The 27,508-nt window shown below is 39.6% G+C and overlaps 1 protein-coding gene across 1 annotated transcript; it reads left to right on the top strand.

Annotated features, from left to right (window-relative positions):
• CLTRN (collectrin, amino acid transport regulator) lies at nt 1–27,425 on the top strand. Its single transcript, XM_026087151.1, has 7 exons — nt 1–140; nt 7,107–7,191; nt 7,580–7,638; nt 13,393–13,478; nt 20,105–20,221; nt 23,012–23,206; nt 27,269–27,425. Exons 2-7 carry the CDS (start codon nt 7,125–7,127, stop codon nt 27,423–27,425), a joined length of 681 nt encoding a protein of 226 aa, XP_025942936.1. The 5' UTR covers nt 1–140; nt 7,107–7,124.
• The last annotated feature ends 83 nt before the right edge of the window (nt 27,426–27,508 follow it).

The following is a 27,508-nucleotide window of genomic DNA, read 5'->3' as shown; positions in this document are numbered from 1 at the left end:
AAGAAAAACTGCTTTGGATGATTACACATAGCTAATCAGCACAGCTGCTTTTAACAAGACTTACACATTGTTAGATCTACAACATCTACAAAATTCAGAAAACAAGACCGGAGTAATTCTGTCACATCTTATAAGATAAGGTGCAGTTTGTAAGTGTTGTTCATCCTCTCAAAAACTCAGGGTTCAGTGAATACCTTAAAAATAGTGGTTTAAGTTTGAATGTACTAAACTCCTTAAAGACCCCATAAGATAAGCCCACTGAATCTTGTGTTATGATATGTATCATTTTCCCAGCCCTACAAAGAAAAGCAACACATGTTGTGTCCAATATAATCACTAGCCAGGGTGGTTCTGCACATTACTGTGTTGTGTTATGTTAATACTGCCCAGGTGTAATAGCGATCTTGCTGACAGCTTATGCTCTGTAAGTATTGCATCAACTGCTTTATGAAATACTTATGAAAACATGAGGTGCGCAATGCCTCCCACTAAGTGAGCTTTTAGTGGGACTCTTGGCTGCTGTGGCAATACAGATAGATGATACGTGGCTGCCTTGGCCTACAGCCTCACAGAAAGCTTAGGAAAGTTGAAGTTTTCGTATAGTTGGGGCACACCCAACAGGTGCAGTGGTGCATTTAAGTGATGCTGCTGATAATTTATCATCATCATACCTGAGGCATCCTACCTGTCTTAATTATGAAGATGCTTCATAGCAGGAAATGAGTCATGTACAGCCTTGTCACAGATGCGATGGGCCAAAATATGCAAGTTGTCAGTAATCAATTCCTTGGTGATACACATTATAGTTTGCATTTTAAAACAGAATTCGGGCTTCCTTCAGAGGCAGTGAGTTTGTAGGTTTTATTTGGGCATGTTTTGCAAAGTCGTTAATAATCTTTATTGTTGATTAAGATCTAAATTATTGTCGTAAACTGCAGTATAGGTGCTTGCTTCTCATATCCTAGAGGTAGTGTTTTGCATAAATAGTCTGAGCTGCTGGCAGTGAAGCATACCAGAGCAGGCTTTATAAAAATCATACTAATTTCCTACACCGTTCATTAACAGCGTAATGAGTGACTTATAAAATTATTCTGAAGTTCAGTGAAGTTATTCAAAGCAGTCATGATTAGTGTAGACAGCAGCTGCATTTGCCATGTGATCAATGAATTTTTAGATTCATGACCTCTACTACTAGTTAACCCTGTTTCAGGTTCTAGATTGTCTTTTAAAATGAAGGAGTTGATAACATCACTGTTATTTTTACTGTTTGCTCATGCAGAATGTACATATAAAATAGTACATAGATATGCTGCTTCTTAGATGCAGTAGATGGCAGTATTGTGCATTTCAGATGATGAACCTTACGCACCCATGAAAGTTCTGAAAAAACACAACCAAATGTGCTTCATAAATCTTGTTTTATTAGGGAGTTACAGCTTTAACTTTTGATCCTCCTCTTAAGARAGTAATTGGTATAATGACGACCTTCTTTTACACTGTGTATAAGTCTATATTGAGAAATTCAATCATTTCTTTCATTAACTTGCTACACTTCATTGTGGCCATCTCTCTATTAGCTGCTGGTTTAATATGCTTTGGGAAATACCTGTCTTAAGATAATGTATTTGAATAGTGAAAAGGAGGATCTTTTTGTAAGAAAACACAAAGATACATTAGTTACTAGTAGATCTTAGTGTTATCTCTAATTTACTTTTGTAAGTGATAATGATTATGAAGAAGCTGTGATGTGTCTTTGGAATGGGAATACAATAATTGCATTTTTCTCCATTTTGTTTATTCACATTAATTTATACGTGTAACAGCAGCTTGATGGTCAAATACAGATATAGAATTCCATGCAGCTAAATTGTTACAGGGCCATGAACTGTTTGTTTCAGAAAGAGACAAGTATGTCCATTCCGGGCTGGAAAGTTCCATTCACATATCCAGAATAATCCAGCATTCTGGTCAGTAGTTGTTAACCCTTACACTGAATTATAGAACATCGGCCTCTTCAAACATTGTTCATTTTCACAGAAGCCTTCCAGAGGTTTGCAGAAATCACTCTTCTGTATTTCTTCAAGAAAAATGTACCTACCTTCTTCTAATGGGGCATATGTAGTACCACGCAATGTAGGTGTCAGGTGCACTGATTATACTTTACAGAATGGCACAGAACACAGGAACATTTCTCATGCAACTTGAAGTTACACATCATATTCCTTCATAAATCTGTGCATGAGTTGTAAGATACGTGCACAGAACCGTACACATTACAGTAGACCAGCTCAGAAGAACACAGTACAGCCACTCCCTCTGTTAAACACAAATTTATGCTTAATTTGCACATGGTTCATCTAGTGTCCATTTTCTTCAAATTCCTGCCACTGTGGACTGACATTTGCAAATAAGTTTTTGCTGCTTTTRTTATATGCCCAAGCCCATGAGAAAAAAAGATATGTTTTATAGGCATAGACATAATGTTAAAATTGGTCTCATCTGAATTTTTGCCATATAGTTCAGTAGAGCTATTCTCATGGAATTGTATAGCTTGAGTTATGTTCTCCATTCCATTTACTGAAGAAAATGGAGATAGGAAAACATGGGACATGACAGTACATCAGTAGCATGGATCTGGTTGACCAAAAATATACATGTTCATTAGAAGACATTCAGGAAATGTGGTTTGAGACTAGAAGTGTTGGATTTTTGTTGATGCTTCAGGCTGTAGATTGTATTATAAAATAATTAGTGAGGTGGTAGCAACAGCACCATCTTCCACTATGCTGGCAGTCACTGCTCGTTCGTTCTCAGTGCTAGCCCCATTGTGGGCGATCCTCAGTGCTTTTCACTGCAGAGTGCACATTTCAAGACAATATGTATGAACTCTAGAGAATGCATCCTTCCCCCACCTGCTCTCCAATGGCTATGCTACTGTCTCAAGGGATAAATGCTTTCTCACATGCTGTGTACTTCTGTGAGCACTAATAAAAACTCAGTGACAAAGGAAGTTACTTTCATGTTATTACAATGATGACAATGAGTATGGGTCTGATTCAATACCCTGTTCTACAAAAAGTTAATAGAAGAACTCCCATATAATGAGACTTGGACTGGACCTATCTCAGCCAGCACTGGTTTATTAGATGATACTGACATTTACTTAGATCCTGATCTCACCAGCTTCTGAAGTCTGCAAAAGATGTGCAGCATTCATTGYTCCCACTGCACCTGGGGAACTGCAAAGCACCTGGTACAATTAGCTCTGTAGTTCTCCAGGTACATTTCCATAACTGACTAATGCTGACAGTAGCACATTGACTCTTTCCTCATAAGAGTTGAACACAACTATTTAAGACTAAAGATTAACTTCCTCAGAGTTTAAAACTGTTAATTTGTCAAATTTGAAAACTGAGGTTAAGTTTGGCCATAGCTGTTAATTAACTTATATGATAGCTATCAATATTTTACTTTCCTGGGATTTTCCATTTCAAAGACATTGAAAGAAGCAGAGCAGTACATTGCTAATCACATCAAGATGATGGGAGGATTTTGTTCGTTTTACCAAGTCATATGCCTTCTTGAAGTTTTAGTCCTCTCCTGATTTGTYTGAAAGTCCAAATTATGGTATACTATTAGGTGTGTGTGTATGTATATAAACATATGTGTGTGTGTGTGTATATGTATATACATATACACACACACACACACAGATAATGTGTGAACTTTTGGAAGTCACAAACACTGAAAAAGATTTTGGAAATACTGTTATTTTCAGCCGGGCAGACAAATTCACACAGTACGTGAACAGCAACAGTTCGTTGCATTAGTTCAATGATATTTCCAAGATGCAGGTTGTGCATTGGATTCAGCACTGCTAATGGCTTGAAACTCAAAGGTTAGGAAAAACAAGGTTACTATAAAAGATGAACTATTGAAAAATTAAATAATTTAATTAAAAACTAAATAAAAGCTGAAATAAAAAATATACCTTGCATATATATGAGTAGATTGTCATATGTTCAGGGAAACTGATGTGTGACTGATTAGTCAGAGGCAAACAAATGCATATGTACTTAAGCAGCATTACATTATCTGACCAAAACTGGAGGAAAAAAAGRTTGGGCAGAAAGTTATCCATGCACATAGATGTATTGCAGAAATACAGAAGGGGCAAAATATATGTCTTTTTAGATTATGCTGATATATTTCATTTGTAAATCAACAATTGCAGTGCTTTTTATGACAGTCCTGAAAAAATGTCATTGATTTGAAGAAAAGTTAGTTTCCTACTAACACCTGGTCTAAACTTGTCTATCTGGCTTGTTTAAAAGCCATGCCAGCTTGGGAAAAAGATGTTTTGATGTGCAGCAATGAGTTGTTTATGTGCAGTGCTCTGTGCATATACAACTGAATAAGAACATGGGCAGTCAGTGGGTGCATTTGGACTGCATCCAAGTTGCTGTGGGTGTATATGTCAGGGCAAGATGTTCTCCCCGTGAGCCCAGGCCTGGGTGTTTATCACCCTCCTCCTTCTCCTGGCCACCTCCCCTCTCTGCCAGAAAAATCGTTCGTCTTACTGCTTGCCAGCAAGAGAAATCAGTGAAATAGTAAAATCAGCCATCCTATTTGGAAGTCAGCAGCCCTGCTCAGGGAAYCTAATCTTACTCTCTGAGGTCGTTTCTGCTGGGTGTTGTGCGACTTCAATGTGCTTTGACACTGGCTTCATGTGATTCTAAAGGAAAGAACTAATTTACAGTGGTTTGCAGTGGGGAGAAGTGGTGATGGATCATATTGCCAATGAGTTCCATTCCATTTCTGGCAGCGGGAAAAAAATGCTTTGCTTTTCCACTCTCCTCTTATGTACTCCAATACTTCCCTCAATGATACAGCAAAGTTCAAATGCCAATTATTGAAAACAATGCGTGCGCATTTAGCAAGAAACTGATAACATTCACATTCTTTTTATTTTTTTTAATTACAAATTCTACAGCAAACTGCATCTTTGAAACATCTGTACATTTTTAGTGCTTTCCTTTTGAAGCATGTACATATGATATGTTCATTTGAGCCATCATTAGAAATGAATACATCACTTCTTTTGTTTTCACAGGCATAGATTGAACATCTAAGCAGATAATATATCCAGTAGGTTTGTACTCAGAACTGGTTGCCTAGAGAAAGTAAACAGATGTCCAGGAATGAGTAAGATTTAATGACTTTTAAAGATGGGACATCAATTCTTTTAACAGTGTTTTCCAAAAATAAGATTAAATTAGTGTACCAGTAAATCCTCAACTACCTGAAAACCCAAGTGTTTTAAGTAGCAAATGCTGATTTGTTTTTCCACGTAAATTCATTCCCATTGTTAGGTAAAATATTCTTTCTGGTAGTCATCCTTGTGAAGGTCTTTAGGTTTGTAGTCTCAAAACACACTTCTTGGTGCTAAAGGAACAACTGAAAATCTTTTTGAAGCAATCTTCAACTTAAGGACCGACCGTTAATCAAAACGGCTACAAGGCAAATACAGTAGCACATGGAATAAAATAATCCTGTTTTGCTGTCTACATTGCAAAGACTGCGTGTGTGAATTTGAAGTGATACATTTCAATTTCTGAATTTTTTCTCTTCTACATTTATTTCTTTGCCTTTGAAAATGTTTTGGGAAGACCATAGAGTATGTCACTGAGATATATCCATACATGTGTGTGCACATGTATATACAACATCTGTGTCATATATACAAAACATAAATATGTCCTTATTCAATATGCATACATACTTCCCTATGAAATCCTTCAATTGCACTTTTTCTTATACCACTTGCTAGTGTAAGAATTGTCCAACAGCAAGAAAGTAGTTGTCAGCCTTTGGAACCACTTTTTTTAGTTCAAAGCAATGCCACAGCAATTTTTTTGTGGAACAAGCTATATAGGCCTGGAGATCTTAGCCTGAAAGCTCTGGCCTGTCACTTTGGCCAGGTGCCTGGACTAGGCAGCAGCCACATGCATTCAGTTTGACCTCCCAGGAGGTCCTTGCCCTGTGCTAGTGCTAAGCCTTGTTTGGGCTGAAGCCTTGTTTGTGCATGTGAAGGGCAGGCAGTGTGCAGGGGTGGTGGTGCACAGTCCCCGGCACCTGTGGGCGAAGCTGCTCCACGTGGGTGGGTGCCACTGGTCGGCAGTCACCTCCCAGCTCTGCAGTTTGCTATGTGGCATTCCTGGCACCCACTGGCCCCGGCGCTGAGGACTAACTTGTGAGGCAGGACACAGGAACACAGGCAAGGTGGCATGGGGGCCACATTGGGTTGGGACGCCAAGCTCCATCTTTACGTGTGGAGAGCTGGGATGGACTTAGGGCAAAGCATGGCTTGGGTGACAGATGAGGGAGCACGTTTGGAGTCCTGTTTGTGGGGCAGGAGTTATGCACGAGGGCCAGCTCTCCTCCTGGGCATGGACGCCGCCTGCACATGCCTCGTGCATAGACCAGACACTACCCCATGCCATCTCAGGTGATGGTGCCCTGTACCCTGCCTAGTTTGGGACCTCCTAGTCRAATATTTCTTTTGGGGGGATGAAAGAGAAGCCCAGACTTACTTTGCCTTTATTTCTTCTTGAAGGCTTTCTGTTGAGCTAGCCTGTTTTCTAAGGAAGCTGGATGGTAGTTTCCTTCTGATTTTGTTGACACAGCACAGTAGCACCTGAATTTCAAATTCATGTGTCCTGGGTGGCAGTGTTATGCCACCGCTGGAGTTGCAGGCTGGCCTTGTGTTGTGTATCTCAGACACCTCTATGTGTGTGTCTAAAATGGTATCTGAGGGAGAAAGAAGGTTGACTTGTGGCACTGTGTAAAGTTTTGCATTGTTCTAAAAAGGAAAAAGAAAATTCAATTCTTATTGTAGCTTTTTTTCCTACAGACAAAAGTAATAAATAACTGACAGAAGACAGGTGTTTGTAGTGCTTGTTTTAGCTAAAATATGGGGGTATTAACGGGGGGTTAATTATTAAACCTTTTACTTGGTTGCTCACTTGTGCTGCTGATGCTTTAATCCTGGGTCACAGAAAGTTTAAGAGTGCTTTACAGTGGAGAGTTATTTCTTTTTGCCTCAGGTTTTTCACACTGAAAGGATGTTACGGGTTTTGCTGCTTACCTTCTCTGTGGTTGCTGTTGCTTATGCTGAGCTCTGCAAGCCAGGTAAGTTTTGGAGCTGATTCCCATCCTTCCTTAGGTAAATTTAGCTATGAATTTATGCTTACAAAGCTGTCAGCTTCTTAGGTTGGTATTTTAGCTGGTTTGTTTCCAGTTTCAAGTTTGATGCTCTGAGCATTCACTTCTTTTATGAGTTTGCAAATTAAGCACAGAAGCTGATCTTACCTATTTTAAAGAGGTCCTGGTTAAACCTCACTGAGGATCCACAGGGCTGCTGCACTGTTCACAGTAGTTACTTCTAGTTCTCCAAATCAGGTTGTCAAGACAAATTTAGAAGTTGTGGTTTGTAAAACAATTAGAGAAGTAAATGATTTAAAATCCCATTTTTAGGATGATTTTCAATATATGTTTGCTTTCTTTCTCTTTGTGTCAGATGCACAGAATGCTTTCAAAGTACGGCTTAGTATCAAAACAGCTTTGGGAGATAATGCAGTAAGTAAAGTATCTTCACATATTCTTCCTAATTGAATATTTGCCTAAGTAGAACTAATATATACGGTAAAATTTCCAAAGGCAGCACAAGCAATTTGTTCTGAAGTGTTAATTGTAATAGCTTGCTCAAGCCATGATCCAGGCATCTATTTCTTGACATTTGACTAGCCCTCTACTTAAAGTGACATCCTTTAAAAGAAGTGTAAAACTTGTCTTTTCTGTGTAAGGTTCCCCCCCACACACACCCCAATCCCTTTCTGGAAAAACTGTAGAGATCTTGCATTTTATGCATGAGGGATGCTGCATAAATCAGCCTGTATTTTGGGAAAAGCACTTCTGCTTGAGAGCGCTAATTGTAAAGTCAAGCRTGTCTGGGAAGATAAGCAGGAAAAGATTGTTAGATATTTATGAAATGGGATTTTATGTCAGGGTCTTAGATAAGCAGGATCTGCAGAGATCATTCAAGCATATCTCTTCAATTCCCTATTAATGTGGGGCCTTGGATAGTGCCCTTTCTCCTCTGTCTGTAGTGTACATGTTAGTCTCATGAGAACTGCTTTAGCTTAATTCAAGTCCTTGGGCTTGCTRTAGAAGTACTGGCAGGAGTAATAATGGCCTGTGATACACAAGAGCCTGGGAAATTAGATTACCAAAATGGCCCTTCCTGATCTAAAGAGCCATGAAATATAGCAGAACTCAGTACACCCGTTGCAATTTTGAATGCTTAGAGCAGATCTGCAAAGTGTTACAGGGCTCAGCTTAAAATTAGATATGAAATGTCTTGGACAGTAACCTCTACTGGAAGTCTAGTGCCTGATTATGCTAGGAGAACTGGGAAACAAAAAGCCATAGGTTGTGTGTTATAGAGACTGGAGGTATGAGGATTTATCTATGACCTTAGAAACCGTTCTAAAATAATCCCAAAATATCAGGTAATTTAAACTGACATTTATCAAGGACCTAATTCCACTGGAAAGTTCACACACCAGACAAACTGGGAGGCAGTACTCAGGATACATGTTAAAGTATTTGTCTGTAGAAATTAGTATTGAAGTCAGTTCTCTTGGGTGAGAAACTTTAATTAAACAGTTAAGCAAGGCTGGATTGTTTCAAAATTTATTAAAAATAGTGTAATCCTACAGCTGAAAATATGTCAAAGTCATTATTGAAATTCATCTTGATGATAACAGCAAAATATTTTGATTTAATCTTTGCTTAAAATACTTGGAAAGAATTAAAACTGCAGGTCCCAGCAATGTTTTTTTCTAGTTTTTCTTCTTGTCCAACTATAGTAAAAGAAAGGGAGGTTGTCTGATCAACCACTTGCATTTTTCTGTTTTTCTTCACAAAAAGGTATGGTACAAATCATTAATCTTAAAGGTGCTTTTTATTATTAAAAAAAGCAATAACTGGTGAGTTTCTTATTGTTTTTTTGTAGATAGATAGTAGTTTCTTTCATACAACGAAATATGTGTAAGACCTAAGAGTGGGAAAATATAAAATAGCATTTTAGAACAGCAACCTGCTGAAAGTGATATGATGTCATACAAAATTATCCACAGATAATGAACAAACTATTAACTGCAAACAGCTAGTATTTCCTGTTATAGCCATTGCAATGCTCTCTGCAAATTACTAAAATTCAAATACTGAAACTATTATCAATCTGAAATTCATTTTGTCTTCAGAATTTGGGACATTCACTTTTCTTCCTATCTTATCAAAAGAAAGGGTAGCACTGTCACTGTATCACAATAGGAAAGTCAGCTTAGAATATCTTGGTATGATGCTTTGATATTTAATTCTGTTTCCTTCATTTCCAAATCACTTCAGTCTAGATGATAACAGAAGACCCTGACAACATGAGCATTTTGCTTTGTGACTGGCAGGATTACTCCGGTGTACATTCAGGGGCATAGCAAATGGGTTAGTATAGTTCTCTGTATGATTCAGCACATGCCATCTACTTTGTGTGAAGCGAACAGAGACAGGCACCATTTTTTCATTTGTTCACAGCCTAGGCTGTACTTTGAGGCAGGAAGTACCACTTAATGTATTTATATGGTTCCTATTACAATGGAGCTGCAAAGGGCAGCTAAAATATGGTTAGCATGTAGCTGTTATTGTTTTACTTGCAAGTAATGGGTTTACTTGACAAAGACATCGTTTGCTAACCAGTGGGAAGAAACATAGCATCTGTAAGCCTGAATTGAGTTTTTCTGAGAATGGTGTTAACGTTTTGAGTGGCTTCTGGAATGACTGCTCGTTACTACCTGTTTCCAGGACATACAGCTAGCAAAGTAGTAGAGAGTTAACCTAAAAGGGCCAAAGGCAGCTTTGAGCGAGCAGGAACAATGTCCACTAGGAAGACCACGTACTTGTCAGTGTCACCACTCAGTTTAGCCAGAAGAGCCAAACAGCTAGCCCATCATAAGCTGCAAGCCAGGTGAAGAAGTAGGTGCACTTCCCTACTGGACCACGTATTCAGGCCACTTCCAAGGTGTAGGACAAAGGGGAGAGAAGCTGGTGTGCATCTGGTGTCTTGCCACCAAACGGGACCCTGAAGCATGTTCCACTTATATATAGAAGCATATTCACTTGTATGCAGTCTGAATGACTGTCTTGTCAAAACAGAGACTCATTCAGGTGGGAAGGGACCTTGGAAGGTCCCTAGTACCCTTCTGCTCAAAGCAAGGTTAACACTGAGTTCAGACCAGGTTGCTCAGGGCAATCTTACAATATCATAATCTTGTTCTACTAATGTAAATTTTGTCTTCCTTAGAGTATCACTACAGCATTTCACCACACCGACAATCTATGCTTATCATCTTTTTCCCATTATCTCATCAACCTCCTCTTTCGCTAACAGGCACTTAAGAATGGCTTTCATACTCAGCTAGGTCTAATTCTGCTCCATCTCAACTTATAGAGAATGGCAAGTGCGACAGAGCCAAAGTCTTTGTGTTTGTTTCTTCATAGAGTGAAGTAGACAGTATACATTAATAGTCCTGACATCATCATGTAAGCTTCCATTGATAACAGAGTTATCGTCTGTTTATAGTGTGGTTGCAAATGATATTTAAACTGTTCTCTTTATGGCAGCACAAAATGTGCATGAATAACTGTGCTTCACAGGAGCATGAGACTAGAAGCAACATCTCAAGTCATCAGCTGCAGTCCAGGCTTTGCAATTTCAGAGTAAAGATGAAGCTGATAAAGCCCCACCGTAAAACTAGTTAGGTTTCTTTGCACCTATCCTTCTGATTGGAGAAAGCTGATGATTAGAAACTGGCTTCTGGTTTTCAGGCAGCATTTATTTTGGGCCAGTTCATGCCCATTGAGTCAATATTGTTTACTAGCTTAAAGGCACTCTTGCCATACTCTTCCTCCTCATTATGTTGCTTTCCCCCTGCGTACTCCTGCATGCAATAATGTGCAGAGTTTCTTGTTCATATGGAGCCTGCAGCCACCTCCCTCTCCTCTACCTCCTATCTGATTACCTTTTTCTTGGGGCTTCTCGCCCTCTTGCCCAGACAGCAGTCTGCAGTTCCCTCCCCTCACTCAGGCAGACCCCTGACTGCTGCTCAGTTTTCTCTGCCAGTCTCCCCCTCCACCCCCACCCTGATTTCTTACAGCTTTCTGTTTATTCTTTCTTTTTTAAAGTAGTTATTCTTTCAGGTAAGGCTGGAGTTCCTCACTACAAATTATCTTCCCTGTAGTTGAGATACCCTTTTAGTTACTCTGACTTAAAGAGGCTCTAGGCAACTGCAGCATTATTTCTGATCATGCAAATTGTATACTCGATCGTGATGCATTGGGCATATACACCTGTACTGCACTAAACATTAGCATACCAAGTACATACACTTGGTAGTGCTGCATTGCATCTGTATCTGTGTAAGCACGAAATGGAGTGTGCTTCATCATTGTCCATTTTTGAGGCAACTGATAGAATTATCTCTACAGCTGGTTTAATCCATAGGATAACAAATGTTTTTTTTTTTTTTCTGTCCTTTTGGACCTGTCCTCAAAGACTGCAGATGGCATGTAGGGATTCAGTCATATCATATAAAAAAAAAGGAAAATCATTCCTTTTAGTGCTGCAAATTATGCTCGGTGGCTTGAATACAGATGTCTTTAGAATTATGATGAATAGTTTTATGGTTCTCATCTGTATTAATTCTTCTACTACACAGTCTCTTTTTCTTTTAATACTAGTTGCTGTCATTACTGTCACATTTTCACCAGTGCAGTGAGAACAAAATGTAGGCTTTTTTTCAAACAGTCTCTCTTTTTTTCAGTTTAAGTTCTCAGACTGGCATGCATTGTCACAGTATGTTTACACCTCCCTTCACTCACAGGGCAAGAGCGGTGAGTCAGAACACCCATTCTCAGTACTGAATCGGGATTTTAATGCTACTCAAGCTCTTTTTTTGCTCAGTTTTGTTGTCCCTCTCCTACTGTAGCTCAGCCCATTTCATAGCTCATTTGTTTAAAGATGATGAGTATGATCGGTATGACTTTTTGCACTTTAAATGTCTGCCTCCTTCCTTATTTAGGTTCCCAGTCCACGTGATGTCAGAACAAAAGGAGAATGGTGTCTGGAAGCTGGATTCCTTCTTTCTAGGGAGAGGTGACAGCTCCATGCATCCAAAATCAGAATTTAGAAAACAGAATTAAGATTTGACATTTTCAGTGCTGTTTAGTCTACTGCTTTTTGATATATATTGCTGGTTTTTGGGTGTGTTACAAAGACTCATGAAAAAGTAGGTCTAAGTTGTCAACAGGATTAAGTATCCACACTGTTGGGTTTCTTGTTTAGACAATTATAGTGTGGATTTTTTTAATGCTGAAAGTTAAAGATTAGATGTGTGTTCTGACTGACTGGAGAAAGCTGCCTCTAACCTCCATTAATATCGTTCCAAGAAACTATTAATCTTTGTAGTCTGCTGAAAGTGGAAATTCAATCAGTCTGCCTCAGTCATGGCTCTTGTAAAAATGTAGTAAGTGCAGTTCTTACAGGTCTTTAGAATTGCATATGGGAGTGAGAGCTCAGGGGAACCTAGTGAAGCTTTATCAGAAATGTGAACTTATGAAAGCATGATTTTTCATCAAGACAACAGAGAAAAGTTTTTGGAGCCAGTATTTTACTTCTTATTTAAATAGTTTTTAAGCTGTTTTCTTTCTTTTGTTTCAAATGTGATGTAGTGATCTGCACTATAGTTGAATCTGTCTTCTTGTTCCAAGGACAATGTGCAACAATGAGGCCGTAATCTCATTTTATTTCCTGGTGTTCTGACATCCAGCTCCCAGAAACTGCCTTTAGCTGCCTTTTTTTGGGGAAGAACCAAATGGGCTTGGAAGGTGGATTTAAATCTTGTTCTTAACACAGTTCATCCAGCAAAAGAAGCAAAGCCACGGGTGCAGCAGTGTGGAGAGAATTCTGTTCAAATGTCTAGTCTTTGATAAGAGAAAATTCACATCTCCAGTTAGGTCATCTTTCAGAAATATTCAATTCATTCAATTTCTGGAAAAGTTACAGCTTTCTGTACACTTTATATTGTACTTTACAACAACCATTAGAAGAAGTCCTTGTGCACACTAAACAGCAGTCAGGAAGTTATTTTCAGAGCACAGCCAGTGAATTTATTCATATTCTAAATCAATATTGCATTTGAAGTTCATTGACTCTTTCCCTCCTCTGTACTGTTAGCACTAGTGCTGAAACTGATTATTTTCCATCTTTCTTTATAGTATGCCTGGGATGCAAATGAGGAGTACCTCTTCAAAGCCATGGTGGCTTTTGCAATGAGAAGATATTCCAGCAAGAGCACAACTCAGTAAGCAGCTACTCTGATTTCCGCTATACACATTAACAGCGCTGCACACAGTGGACCATTCTCTGCTGTACTGAACTGTAGAAAATAGTATATACAGCTTCTAAAAACAACCTGTTCCAGTATATTTCTTTGAAACCCAGATATATGTTAAACATCACACTCTCTGTCCCAAGCAGTGTTCAGTCTTTGGACCCATCCCCCTGTTGATATAGGCTGACACAGCTGTGGACCTCAGTGGGACTGTGCCAATTTACTCTAGCAGAGTCTAGCAGTAAGACATGATACCTTCTGGAGACCAGACCGGCAGGAGGTGAAGGGGCAAATTAGTGAGGTCAGGAATGCAATACAGATCCTTGAATAGGCAGCTTTGATGCACATTTACTCAGCATACAGCTTCAACAGTGTGCTGAAGATGGACTGGCTCAGAGAATTGGAAAATGGATAGCTGTGCTAGTGCTGTGTCGTGCTAGGGAATATCTGTCCCTAATATTACAGCTGCTGAACTGCCTCACATCGGGAAGTTTCAGATGTTGCAGTTCAGGATATAAATCAGCCACTAATTGGGTTTGGGATTAAATCTACCCTAAGGTATTGAATATTCTTCTCAGGCTTCTGATCCTTGCTACTTATGAAATTGGATACCAGATTAGACAGACCATTCAGCAAACTGTATCTTCAGTATGTTCCTCTCTTTCTTAAACAAGAAACATTGTCAGTGTATTTCTATAGGCCTATTATTTTCATATTGTTTTTCAATCTTAAAAGAATGGTTTTATGGTTCTGGTAGGCTAATGAGGATAAGGTTTTCAATTTAATTGCAAGAAAAACTGCTTCAGGCTGGCATTGCATCAGATGAAGCATATTCCACATTTACAAAGACATTGGTTAACTTGAGTCATATGATGCTAACTGTGGCTCCAGCACTTTTTCTTAGATAGAGGGTGCTGTCCCCATCCATGTAACAGAAGTGCTTGGTTCCTTACTGTTTCATTTTGATTCCTCAGAAGCTTCCTCCTTTGAGCAAGAGAGCCATTTCATCAAGCTTTACAAAAACAGCCAAGTATGTTCTGACATTATAAAAGCATGATTTTTCATCAAGACACAGTGAAAATGATACTTATGGAAAATGACTTCAAGCTAATTAAAGGTGATTATCCAGGGCTTTTTTCTTAGGTTTTCAATTCAGAAAAGTTTTAATCCAGTGTTCAATCCACAAAGATTCACTTTTGTGTATTTATTTTAGTCCCAGGCACTTCTTTTTATTACTCTCTTCCTCCCCCTTCAAAGTCACGGTGCTTTGACACCTTGAAAAACCTGTGTTAGAAGCCAGTGAACTTTGTCCTGTTCAAGCACCATGGCTCTCTGTGGACTCAACTAATATTAGAAAGCTTGGCATAGGAATGGAAAAAAAAATCAAGCTAGTATGAAAGGATTTAACGTATTAATGGAAATTAGGTTTATCCACCTTGTGAAATCACTGAATTTATGCTCACTTAGTTCAGTTTCCTACCAAGACACTTTTTCCTATGGATAAATATGCTAATGTCAGTGTTGCTCCAGTTTGGAGGTGAGGTTCCACATATCAATAATTTCACGCTACTAATTTTGTTAAAGGAGAAGTCAATATAATATTTGTGGCCAGATTAGGTGTGGGCATCTTTTCCTGTTTTTAAGACAGTGTAGGACTTTCTGATGGGGTATAACTTTTGGGGGTATAACTTGACGATATCACTGATAACTTTTCTAGGATTTTTAGATACCTTTGGGGGTCAGGTTTAGACAGCACGTCAGCCAAAATGCAGCTGTACAGCTTCAAGGTCTGGTACGGCCTACAGTGTGACAGGTTCTGGAGTTTCCTATTTGTGGATTGCTCCCAAATCTCAAGGGATGCTGGAGTCCCCTCTCTGCTGTGAGGGAGTAGACAAACTTCTTGATATACCCCAAATAACCTGCCTTTTACATGGTAACAGGAAAGAGATGAAAACCTCCATCCTGTTACATGTCCTGGGAATACTCTCCACTTTTCCCTACCTTTGTGGCAGGCAGCTAGTACAGCATGGGAGAAGGAGCTGGGTACAGAGAGAGGAGTGTGGTCCATCTCCCATCCTCTCTGCAGTGTGTACGGAGGTGTGGGAGCACTCCACGTCCAAGAGAGTATAGCATCACACAGCTGCTAGCTCCTGCACACAGGAGCTGCTCAGTCACGTAACTCTGGGTGTAAACTCTGCCCAGGGTGATAACCTGGATGTGACAACCGCCCCCTTCAACATCTAATTAATTCCTAACACACTCTCAGCCCTGCAGGAACAGCCACAACTGAGTCTCCCACTTGAGACCAAATACCATTAACTTTAGTGAGCTGGATCAGGACCCAGGCAGAGATCTGTCTAGTGGATCAGCATAGCCATTGCTGCAGCCTGTCCCATCGTTGATGAGATTCAGAAGTCATCTTTTGTTCGGCTCCTGAAGCTGGATAAAAGCCAGCCTGTAATGACAAGCTTTTGAATGTGCTGCTGGAAACAGGAGTTGATGCTGTTGTTGCCTTTTTGTCACCACTGAATGATCCAACTCAGAATGGGCAGGATTGCACGTTACATCCCAATTTCTCTAAAGTTAATTTCTAAACTAAAATTTAATAAATTATGGAGCTGCGTTTAACGTTTGAAAGATATGTCAAATTGCCAATTGTGTGAAACAGGAAAAACACACAATCCATCAAATTACTCAGTGATTATCAAAACAGATAAAATGAAGGTTTCTTCTTCAGTAAAGAAATACAAATCCTCTATTTCCTGCTCCATATATGGCCTTTTCATTTATTCTCAGTATGTAAATTCATGAACTACATAAACCTACCTTTGATCTCTCAGTGTTAAAAAACGATCATCTGTAGTCTGTGTTGGTAAGCCTGGTTTCTCTAATCTGTGACTCATTTGAAATGATATGCATCTCTTTTGGGCCTGAGACTAGTTAATCTTTAGACAAGAAAGAATGTGAACACATTTACTTTCATTCAAGTAACAGAATCTCTTTTTGCTACATCTCCCCTTGCCATCCCATGTAGAAGAAAGCTGCAGTTTTCCTCACAGAGTGACCAAATAAAATTCATCAACATTTTCTGTCTCCCTAAGAAAGCTCTTTCCGATACTAAAAATATTTTGACCATTTAGAATAACAAATATACATTCCTGGAGTTAAAGCCAGGTGTCAAGGTGAGCTCGTGGCTCCTATTCACAAAAGGAAGAAAATAAACTTTCCTTTGTAGGAGCAGCTGCACAGCACAGAGCTGGAAGAGACCTGATGCTTTCTGGAGAGCTCGAGGCAGGCGCTCTGGCCTTGAGGCCTGTGGTTCTCCCTCTGGTGACAGCCACCGCATGCACCCATCTCCCTTGGAGTTCCTGGCAGCTCTTTCTTATCCCTAAGCAATCCTCTAAATCTACATAAGGAACAACGACAGTGTTCTCAGGCCAAGAGACCGTCAGGCTTTCCTGCCTTCTACCCAGTGGTGTTTGCTTGTATACTAAAGAAAATGCAATTTGCTGTGATGCTGTAAGACCAAGTCCAGGATCTTGTCATTCTGATGGTGTTGCCTATCGTTCCCCATGGTAAAAGTCTATCATCTGCTAACCATTTTTGGCTCTGAAGGCAGTAAAAAGATGTCTACATATGTGTTTACAAATACACTTAATAGCATTGTTCATCAAGAAGTCAGGTTTCTCAAAACTGGAGAGTGTGAAGCCTTACAGTGCTTCTGCATGCTGTGAATCAAGCCTATGTGGAAATACAACAGGGAAAAAAAATTCCTGTGTGCTACAAAGCAATTGTCACATTGGTGCTTGTTGCATTGGTGTTTACTCAATCCCCTTTGAACTTCCCGTGAAAAGCAGTATTATTCTTTCTGGAGCCTGAAAGGATTTGCAGCGTTCAGATTCTGCTGATGAAAAAGTGGCAGTGAAGCCAGGTTTTCGATGCTTATAATCAAGCAAAGTTTTTAGACACAACGGGAAGCAGAAGGGAGGCAAAATTTACATATCTTAGTGTGAGCTTTACTGCCCGACTGATTCAATGCCTGTACCTGTTAGTGCTATAGAGGGAGTTGCTGCCTCTAATGCCGGCTGACTACTGTATCTCATGCCAAAAACCTTGACACTGTAGGGAAGACCCCTGCTTGAGGAGTGTCTTTGACTCTGTGAAGCTGCAGAGAGCGTCAGGGTGTTCTGACTGTCTCTATCTACTGAATATATCTTTCTCTCTGGGGAATAAACTTTACTCACTCACTATGTTTTGAGTACATCTGCAGGGCAATAGGAACGCAGACATTTTACCTGGACCTGTTTTTGAGCGTGCTACAGAAATTCCAGCTCTAGAGAACTGCAGGAGCATGAAGATTCAGGTTCCAGTGTTGTAAATTCTCCTGATGCAAAACTTCCTCTGCAGATACAACTTTAGATATTCTGTGAAATCAGCAAGAATCTGTCAGCCACCAGCCAAAAGTAGACATTTTTTTCCTCTCCTGTAAATTTTGTGCTTTGCTTTTATTTTAGGAGGAATAAATCTACTTTCATTTTCTGACTGTTGCCAGCAAATTGATGTGAACATTTTTTAAAATCCCACAGGACAGCTTTCCCCTTTTATCCATGAAAATTCTTTTATTTGCAAAGTTGACATTGTTCCAGACAAAGTGGAGGTAAAAGTGGGTATTTCAGCTTTGCAAAATCATTGTTTTCCATTTTATTGCATATCTCCATGGAATACATATCTTCTTTGTAAAAAGAAAGGTTGCTCTACCCAAACACTCTGCCATCCTAAACACTACCCAAAATAGCATTCAACAATAAATAAAACATTTCCTCAAAATACCCAGCATGAACTGCTCTGAACAAGCCATTGCCCATCCTGCCTTAAAAGCTATCATCTCCTTCTTTTCTGGATGGAGAATATGCATTTATTGGCAATATTTGCTCCCTGACGTAATTCCCTACCTTGTGCTTTACACTCTGCAGGCCACTACTAAGGTATTGTTAGCAGTCATTTAATTATGCTTCTAATTAGCCAGCAGATGGCACCACAGAACGGAGCTCTGTGGCAGGTAATTGCTTGCAGCAGGGAGTATGTCACCCCGGGGAAAAATAGAGGGTAGAGAAGAAATGTTAAAACTTGCTTTTTTGAGATGGCCAGGCCAAACCTTAAAACCAACGATACCAGTTAGTAATGGTAATCACAAACATCACTGTAGTTAATTAAAAGAGGGGCTGAGTTTGTCCCTGGGTCACAGCAAGGTTTCCCTCCCCAGAACAGCATGCAATACCTGTAGTTCTTGGATGAATCATCCCAAGTGGGGTCTGTCAAGACAGGGTGGCTTTGCCTTGCTTGTGGCCAGGTGGACCTTGTGCAAAGGTGAACCAAGTTCAGGCTGTTCCCTGGAAATAAAATTCATCCTGACTCTTGATCTTGGCTTCCAGAATATCTGCTCACTGTTTAGGCATAACCAGTAAATCTGAATCCTGAGCCAAATTCTTTGGGGTATTTATCAACAATGTAGAATGAAATAAGATTTTCTCATTTTTAGCTCTCTCGCTATTTCTCATTTCATTCACATGGCTTTGGCTGTTGTTTTATGTTGCATATTTTATTCCTTGAAAAGCTGTAGTAATTGCCACCTTAGACAATTCCTGTATATTACATGTGTTTGGCTGTTTTGTTCCTTAGTTGCGTGAATACCATAGGAACAGATAAAAGAACACAGAGGCACCATCTATCCTCAGCCATTGTTATATTTATGATATAAATGTATTAGCCTTCACTGCTTTAGTTTAAATATTTGTGATAATCTCATTCCATGAGGAATTTCTAGTGACGGTTCCATCATTTGTTAGTGGTAGATTATAAATTTATAAGAATCTGAAAAGAGGCATTTTAAAGACATTTCATACACTTTTTATGTAATATGCCATGAACAGCTGCATGCCCCAGGAGCTTCCACTATTAACTTCACATAAAGCTGAGCAATCATTTAAAATGGATAAATATGTCACAGCATAACCTTAAAGGCATAGGCTAGTGCCAATATAATGTCTAAATTTAGCTTTTTGTCTCCACTCTGTGCCTGACTCTCTGCAGCTAGATGTCAAAGAGAATAACATCAGTTTCTTTGCTTTTCCCCCCTCCTGCTGTCTGTCTCCTCTTCCAGCAAATGTACCTTGCAGAAGGATTGAGCTCACTTTAAAATCATATGAGGAATCCCCCATGCCTGAGTCATTGTGATATTATCTGTTAAACATGAAGTTCTTAGTTCATCAACACATTTGCCCCATTACCCAGCCTTTGTCATGGCCCTGATGATTAAGATGCAAATATATATTTTTCCATTTAATTACACTAGGTATATGTCCGAGATCAGGCAAACTTGTGACAGATTCAAAAATTCATTTGAAGACTCAAGTTCAGTCTCAATAAGCTTACTTTTTTATCATGTTGGAAAATAGGAAGTGCTGTGAGTGGTATTTCTTCCTCAGGTGTTAACTGTTACTTTTTTAAAAGTAAGACTTTTTTACCCTTTAGATGAAAGCAATATTTTAAGAATACCTGCCGTATTTCAATAATTCCTTCCATTCTTCCATCTGCAGAATTTCCAATGTGCTGCTCTGCAATGTGACAGATCGGGTGTCCTTTTGGTTTGTGGTCACAGATTCTACCAAAAACGTGACAACTGTTCCTGGAAGTGAGGTAGAGGCAGCCGTCAGGTAGGGTCCCTGCTTCTGCAGCCTTTCCGTCCTTGCTGGCTGAGGATGCTTTCTGTCTGAGGGCCTTGTATGAATGAGCACTCTGCCTCTTTAATGTTGAACTGAACCAAGTAGTCAGAACACCAAGAGGTCAGTACTCTTTCATGTGTGTGAGATTAGAAGGACTTTTAACAGTCCCACAGAATTCAAGGTCTGTGAGCCTTGGGATTGTAGCTTCGGAGGGAGTCTCTCAATGGTGGAGCCTCAGATAAAATCTAGTCCCTATTTGCTATCTATTGTGTGGCACATACACACTGCTCTCATCTAGATGCTACATTTCTCAGTGACAGAGCCTTTTCCCGCAGGTGACTGAATGTCACCATTTTGGGGTGGGATTGGTCTCATTTAACTTAAGTTGCATGCATAGGCACATCTCCTCCAGGACTAATGACCATAGGCTCCCTTTAGGGAGTCTAATGGAGAGGTATAGGTGCTTCTGAGGTACAGTTCATCTGACTTAGTTTAGAAGTCAACTATCAGATGAGGAAAACTCAGTTAGAGTTGGCTATGTCCCAGCCTGCCTTAAATAATCTTATACTCACATTCTTTTTGTACCAGCTCTTTTCAGAATGTGGTCACTATAGTAGCTGAGCTTTACTTGTGCAAAGTACCATGTGGTACAAATCGGTGCGCTTTCCACTAAATATCACATTCTGTAGCTAATAAAAACAAAAGTGGAGAGCTAAAGAGGGGAAAAGAAAAATAGGTAATCTGACTTCAGTGGCCTGCCAGCCCAGCATAAGGGATTTATATGGACGACTCCCACAAGCAGCATAACTCACGTATGTTTCTCAAACACTGAGTGGAAAACAGACCTCTTTGTTTTCAGACATACTGTACTTTGTCTTGAAAATTTGTGTTATCTTTATAGAGGTGTAATGCCTAATTCCTGATGAATGAGTATGCGTTCTTTTGGAAAGATTAACTTTTAAGCTTATGAGCAGATTAAACTATTTCCTACAGAGACGCCAAACAATAGCTTCATAGCATTAGTGGGGGAAGCAGATTATTTATTCACTGAAGCTCTCTAAGACTTCTGGAATGCAGGAGTTTTTTGCATTTCTGTTATTCTTTGATACATTCAGTAGCATAAGCTGATTTATTTAAGTCTTTTATATGCGCTGTTTGCCACAGATATTGGGTGCTGTTATAGCGTGTTTGTTTTAACTGTTGTCTTTCTCCAGAAAAAGAGAATATGTAATTTATTAAAAGTTCAAATTCCTCCCTAACTTAGAAACAAGAAAGAAAATGTTCTGTAAAACTACAATACTTTTTATTCAATTGCTTCTGATTTCAGGCTTCCATACTAAACCATTATTCTAATTCTTTATACTACAGTGGCATGTAAGCTACTCATGGACCAGCATTTTAGTGTGCAAGGTTCTCTACAAACTGAGAACAAAAAAGAGGGCAAACTGTCTCAATTCCTTGTATGAGTCCCAGGATCTTGCATAAATATACACAAGATATATTTGTGCATATACAAACACAAAATGCACCTGTAGCTATCTGCATATGCTTCAGCACATAATTCTGTAACTCTGTCCATTAGATGAGAGTGAACAATGCTTATTTATTTCAACTGCTTACAACAATCCATTTGTATCAATAAGGATGGAAATCACTTTAAATCAAGGAAGGCTTACTATAAAATGAGTCTTTTAACATGCCATGGCTTTCAGTCCTCACCAGGAATGCTAGCTTTCCATCAAGACTAAAAAATTCCTGTTTAAGGGGTAGTCAAACTTTATCATTTCTGAAGGAATTTGCAAAATCTTACCTGTATCTCCCATATATCTATTCCTAGGAAATACTTGCTGTATGGTAAGTAGATTGAATTGTATGCAAGAAAGCTGCTGTAGATTGTATAACTGCCATCAAAAATGATCTCTCAGGGCCAATGTATGCAATACATTTTCTCAAAAATTTCTAACATTTTGCAAAAGCTAATGGAAGTTATGATTACAGCCTTTCATGGCTACTTAGATTCAGATCCAGAAATAACAGGAAATGCTCAGAAGTAATAAATGTGAGGGAATATATCCATTGAAGAGAGATCATTGGTAACAATTGTACTACTTGTATTAAAAAGAATATTTCTCAGACTTACAGTTTCTCATAATGGAAAAAATGTGCAAAGCACAAATCCCTTTAGCTGCATCCTGCAGGGAAGAAAGGCATGTTGGCAGTGGGGGTGGATTCTTCTGGAGCAAACCGTAACCTGTGCCTCACAAATCTAGGAAAAACTACAGCAACAGGACCAGATGCACAGGCACATAACAGGCAGGACAGTTCCGTTTGAGRAACCGAGGGCCAATGATGGGCAAACCCTCTAATCAACGCAGGATATATCTACCACTCCCATGCCATTATGGATGCTGCATGAACTAAGTAACAGAGCCACCCTCAGTGATGACAACCTGTTATGTCTTCAGTACATGGTCCAAAACACAAACAATTATTAATACTGTACTTCAGGTCTCATCTGTATTTCCCAAGTTTTCAGTTAAAATGAAACAGACATATGAAATTATGCTGCCCAAAACCATGCAAGTGGGTGAGTGTATATGGATTACTGACAGGAGCTATGCAAAAGTAAAGGTCTGCGTTATGCTACCAACATCATGCTGGATCAAATTCAGCCTTGCTAGACTTGTGGCRCTTACACAAAAATTCATTTTTTCCTTCTATCCTTTTTTAGTTGTAAATACCATTATAAAGAGCTGTGATGTGCTTTGTGTTTTTATGAAGGATGAACCGGAACAGAATCAACAGTGCCTTCCTACTGAATGACAAAACACTGCAGTTCCTGAAGATATCCTCAACCTTATCACCACCTGTTGAACCCTCCACTCCTGTCTGGCTTATTGTATTTGGTGTTGTTCTTTGTCTCACTGTAGCTGGAATTGTTTTCCTCATTGTTTCAGGGATTCAGCGGCGCAAGAAGTAAGCAGCTTAGCTTTTCTTCTGTTTTAACTGAATACTGGTGAATTAAGCGAGCTAGGGTGGTTTTGTTTTCCAGATCAGCCTCAGAGAAACTGTAGCTGTAGTCCTTCCCCCCTCCATATCTAAAGATAACCGTTCTGTCCTTTTCCGAGGATGGGGGTTAAAATTTTGGACTATGAAGCAGTTGCCTAAGTAATGCTGGGGGATAGTGAGGAAACAGGTAGGATAAGAACATGATCCTGGAGATCACCTAAATAGAAGTTAAAACTTTACAAAGAGATTTGCTGCCAGTCTTCTCAAGATTTAGTGCACTGTAGGTGAGCTGCTTCTCGCAGACTAGCCAAAGGGTTACCATAGGGGAGAAGGCTGGCAGCGACTGCCCCATCCAGGGCAGTAGTGTCAAAAGCTGGCAGAGCTAAAAAAATTTTGCTGCTGTCAGTTGAGGAACCTAAGTAGACACAATAAAAAAAATGTATAGCTGAAGAGGTCCTGCTGAATGAAATGGTCATGGCCTCACCTACCATTCATGACCTGAGGAATCCAAGGGACCCAGCCCTTCAGAAGTTCAGGTCCAGATCTCTCCATGAGCCTTAGTGTTTGCAGTTTGGCAGTAAAGTGAGCAAGAGATACTTGCTTTTCCTCTCACTTTCTGCCCTGTGACAACACTGATGAAAAAGAGAAGGCTACTCATGGTTCCCTAGTGTGAATAAATTGGAGTGAGCAGGGGAGTAGGTGGGGTTTTGGTTCCCCCATCTCTGTTGGCTCAAAGTTGGGTGTAAGGAATAGAAATTTCTCAGCTGAATTGAGCTTCTGCTGTGGAAGTGAGAAGTAGCTGAGCTTCTGCCATAATTTAGGTTGTCATAGAGGTTAGTCATACAGGAACAGGAGATGAACTGAAAAAGGATAACTTTCTGCCGTCAGCTAGGTGATGTAATATTGAATGTATGGTGGACTGTATTACCAAATATATCAGTGCAATGGATTCACATGTGAAAAGCAATATGTTGCTGAGATTTTTCAATTCTGCCTCCTTATCACTTTGAAAGACAAAGATAAAACACCTCGGAAAATCTGAATCCCTTCAGTGATATTTTGGATTCAGAAGAGTTGTGTGATTTTGTGAAACCCCTTTTGGTGTTTAAAAAACAAAACTCAACAAGCAATAGATGAGAGATGCTGTTGTGGGGAATGAGGCTAGACAGGTACTTTAGATCTGCATATAGTTTAAGTCCTGCCACAACCTTCCATGTGGTCTGGGCTGAGTCATTTAATCCCCTGAATTTAGGCAAACTCTTCTGTAAAACTACAGGATAATGTTGCTTCCGGAAGCCCTGTACTTGCCCTCTCTGTGTCTGTGTAGTGTCAAGGTCCTGTGTGCCTGTAGAGTGCCTAGCTCTAAGGAGTCTTCGAACATTTYACATGAGTGTAATGTAAATAAATTGTACTAAATAGTCATGATTTTCTGACTAGAATAATCCTTTGTGTTTTATATCGGGTGGAAAAGACAATATTTTCCCTCTCTCTTTTCAAAATTAAGTAAGTGAAGCCTGAACAGTTCCCATCAGTGTGGTAGAAACTGTATGCTCTTATCTCCAGAATACCAGTAACATGCCCCTGCTGCTGCCAACCTATGGTCACCGGGCATTTTTCATCCTCCATGCTTTGTGTTCTTGTTGTCCCTTTACTTCTGTTATGCTCCTTTTCTCCTTTCCCTCTGTTTTCCTACTCTCCCTTTACCTATTGTATTTCCTAAGAACAGATTCATCTGTGATTGAATTCAAATCCGCCTTTCAAATTAGTGGCATGGGGAGGTGAGAGAGAAGGTAAARTAAATGTATAATTGTTCCATCTAGTGTTGCAAAGACTGGAGAGGTAAAAGATATGGTCTAGACTATCTGGCTTCTCAAAAGAAGAGATAGACTTCAGAAAGCAGAATTTCCAAAGTGCTCATCCCTTCTTCGGGGACATGACCAGGTTGTCAAAAGAGTTCAGCACATTCAGTAATGAATTTTCCCAGAAACCTGACCAGAGCTGACTTAGTGGCAGCTCTGTTGCCTGGTAAGCTGTGTTGGAAGTCCAGATCCAAGGACAGTGTTGATTACTCATAAATCTGACATTTTGTCTTTACTGTCCTTTAAAATAGCAGTTAAATACCCTGATTCAGATAAATACAAAAGCATGTGCTTCAGCCCTTTTGTGCTCAGGGTAGCAGGGAAGCACATGATTGGCCTGTAATGGAGTTTCACTAAAGAGTTAGACTCGTATGTCATTTCTTGAACTGGAAGATTTTCTTAATTAGGTCTTCATTGTGCCTACGTGTAAAAATCCAAGCCACAACTGCCTGCAGCTTGAAGTCCTGTTAAAAGGTCTGATCCAGCTCCATGTAATTGTAGCCATTGACTTTACAGCAAGCTGGATCAGACACGCTGTCTCCCAACTCTGTGTGTTTGTTCCTCTGTCATCACAGCAATCTGACATCTCCCTCCCTGCTAACAGACTTGGCACATAGCCAGGGCAGGGCCATCCTCTCTACTGGCTACGCTGGGTGAGGCTGAAGTCCACCCCTACCTCCAAAATCCTGTCTGCAGTAGCAGCCATAAACATTTGCCTTGGGAAGAGCTAGATTTGGTCTTTATATGTGGAGTAACCCACAATGGATTTCTCTTCCATTAAATTGTTGAGTTTCTCCTTGGACTCAGAAGTTTTTAGCTTCTCTGAATTGCTACGGCAACAAGTTCCACACATCTACTACTCCTCTTATTTGTTTTGAATCTGTTCTCTACTATCTTGTTTTATATTATGCCTCCACACTAAGGTTTGTATTAAAGAACTCTCCTTTTACTGCTGTAAGAGCAGATATGACAGCCAGAGGTCAAGGGTTTTCATTACCATCCCCACCTTTATTTTTAGTGAGTCTGTAATGCCAAGAATCTCCCAAAGGCCAATAAAATTTTATTATTGTTAATATCACTGTTATTAGCAATCATACTGAGTCAGGTTGTTATGATTGTCCTGAGTCAGATTGTTACAGTCTGTGTTGCAGGATAGGAAGAAGCAGTGGAGCTGACCTTTGAGTTTCTTATCCTCCAAAGCTGCTGATGCTGCAGGCTGTAAAGTACAGCAGGTTTTTCAACTATGAACTAGGAGATCTCAAGGTCAGAATAAATCTGGAATTAAAGGAACATTGTGACATGTTGACTGATATTTCTGCATTACMTCTACTCACAGTTTTATTTTTGGATCATTTTATTCAGCAGCTGTTTTAATATGGTTGTGGTAAGAATAGGAGCCTGGAAAAGTGAAAGTCACGCAATTGTTTAATCTAGAGCACAACGGTATAGTAAGATATGGGAGTAGGAAGGTGGCTGTTAATGAAGTTTGCATTAGAAATTCAGATTTGTAGCAAAAAGAGTCCCTGACCTCTAGAGAAGATTATCAAGGAATATGGGGCACTCAGTCTCCATCACTGAAGGCTTTAGTCAAGAGCTGGTCCGTTTCTAAAAAGTATGTTTTAATTTATCCACATCATTGAGTGAAATCTATGAAACATATAATGAGATCAGACTAGATGAGTAGTGCAGTCCTTCTTGACTTAAAGGAAAAAACAGATTTGGAGATTTTTTCCATTTTTCTCTTGCAGCAACTTTTCTCTCCCCCTCAAGTTATTTTACAGAACAAGAAACTGAAGGAATATTTGCAACATATTTACAATGTATTTACTCCAGGTTTTCTGATTCCCAATCCTGATTTTAAACCACAAAAATAGGGCTTCCAATCTGTGGTCCTCCCACTTCCAGTGATATGTTTACAACAGCAAAGAGTCATTTACACTCTGCCTATGCAGATGGATGCCTGCTCTTGCACATACAGATCGTTGTGAGCTAATGCAGCTAGAGTCAGTATAAGAGCAAATTATGCTGGGGAGTCTCTGCACCAAATTATGCCTCTCAGTACATAACCTACTATAAAATTCTGACTAAATGTGCAGGTTTCTTTATGTGGACTTTTGGTATAGTGCTGCAGGTCAATAGAATAAGATGATTTTCTCTTCCTTGTTTTTAGAAAGAATAAAGAGTCATCAGAGACAGAAAATTTAGAAGAAAAATGCGAAGTGACAGTAACAATAGAAAATGGGATTCCTTGCGAAACACTGGATTTAAAAGCAGGCCACATTAATGGAGTCTATGCAGCAGATGATGAACGGTTCACGTCCTTATGAAATGCCGCCATTCCTAGCTGGTGTGTTTTTGAAAGACTCCTACGCCTACTTTATCTGGTCACTACTCCTGAATGTCAAACATG

The sequence above is a fragment of the Apteryx rowi genome, unplaced genomic scaffold (assembly GCF_003343035.1).
Source record: "Apteryx rowi isolate R43461 unplaced genomic scaffold, aptRow1 scaffold_706, whole genome shotgun sequence".
In the NCBI taxonomy this organism is placed as follows: domain Eukaryota; kingdom Metazoa; phylum Chordata; class Aves; order Apterygiformes; family Apterygidae; genus Apteryx; species Apteryx rowi.
This window is presented reverse-complemented; position numbering and strand designations above follow the sequence as displayed.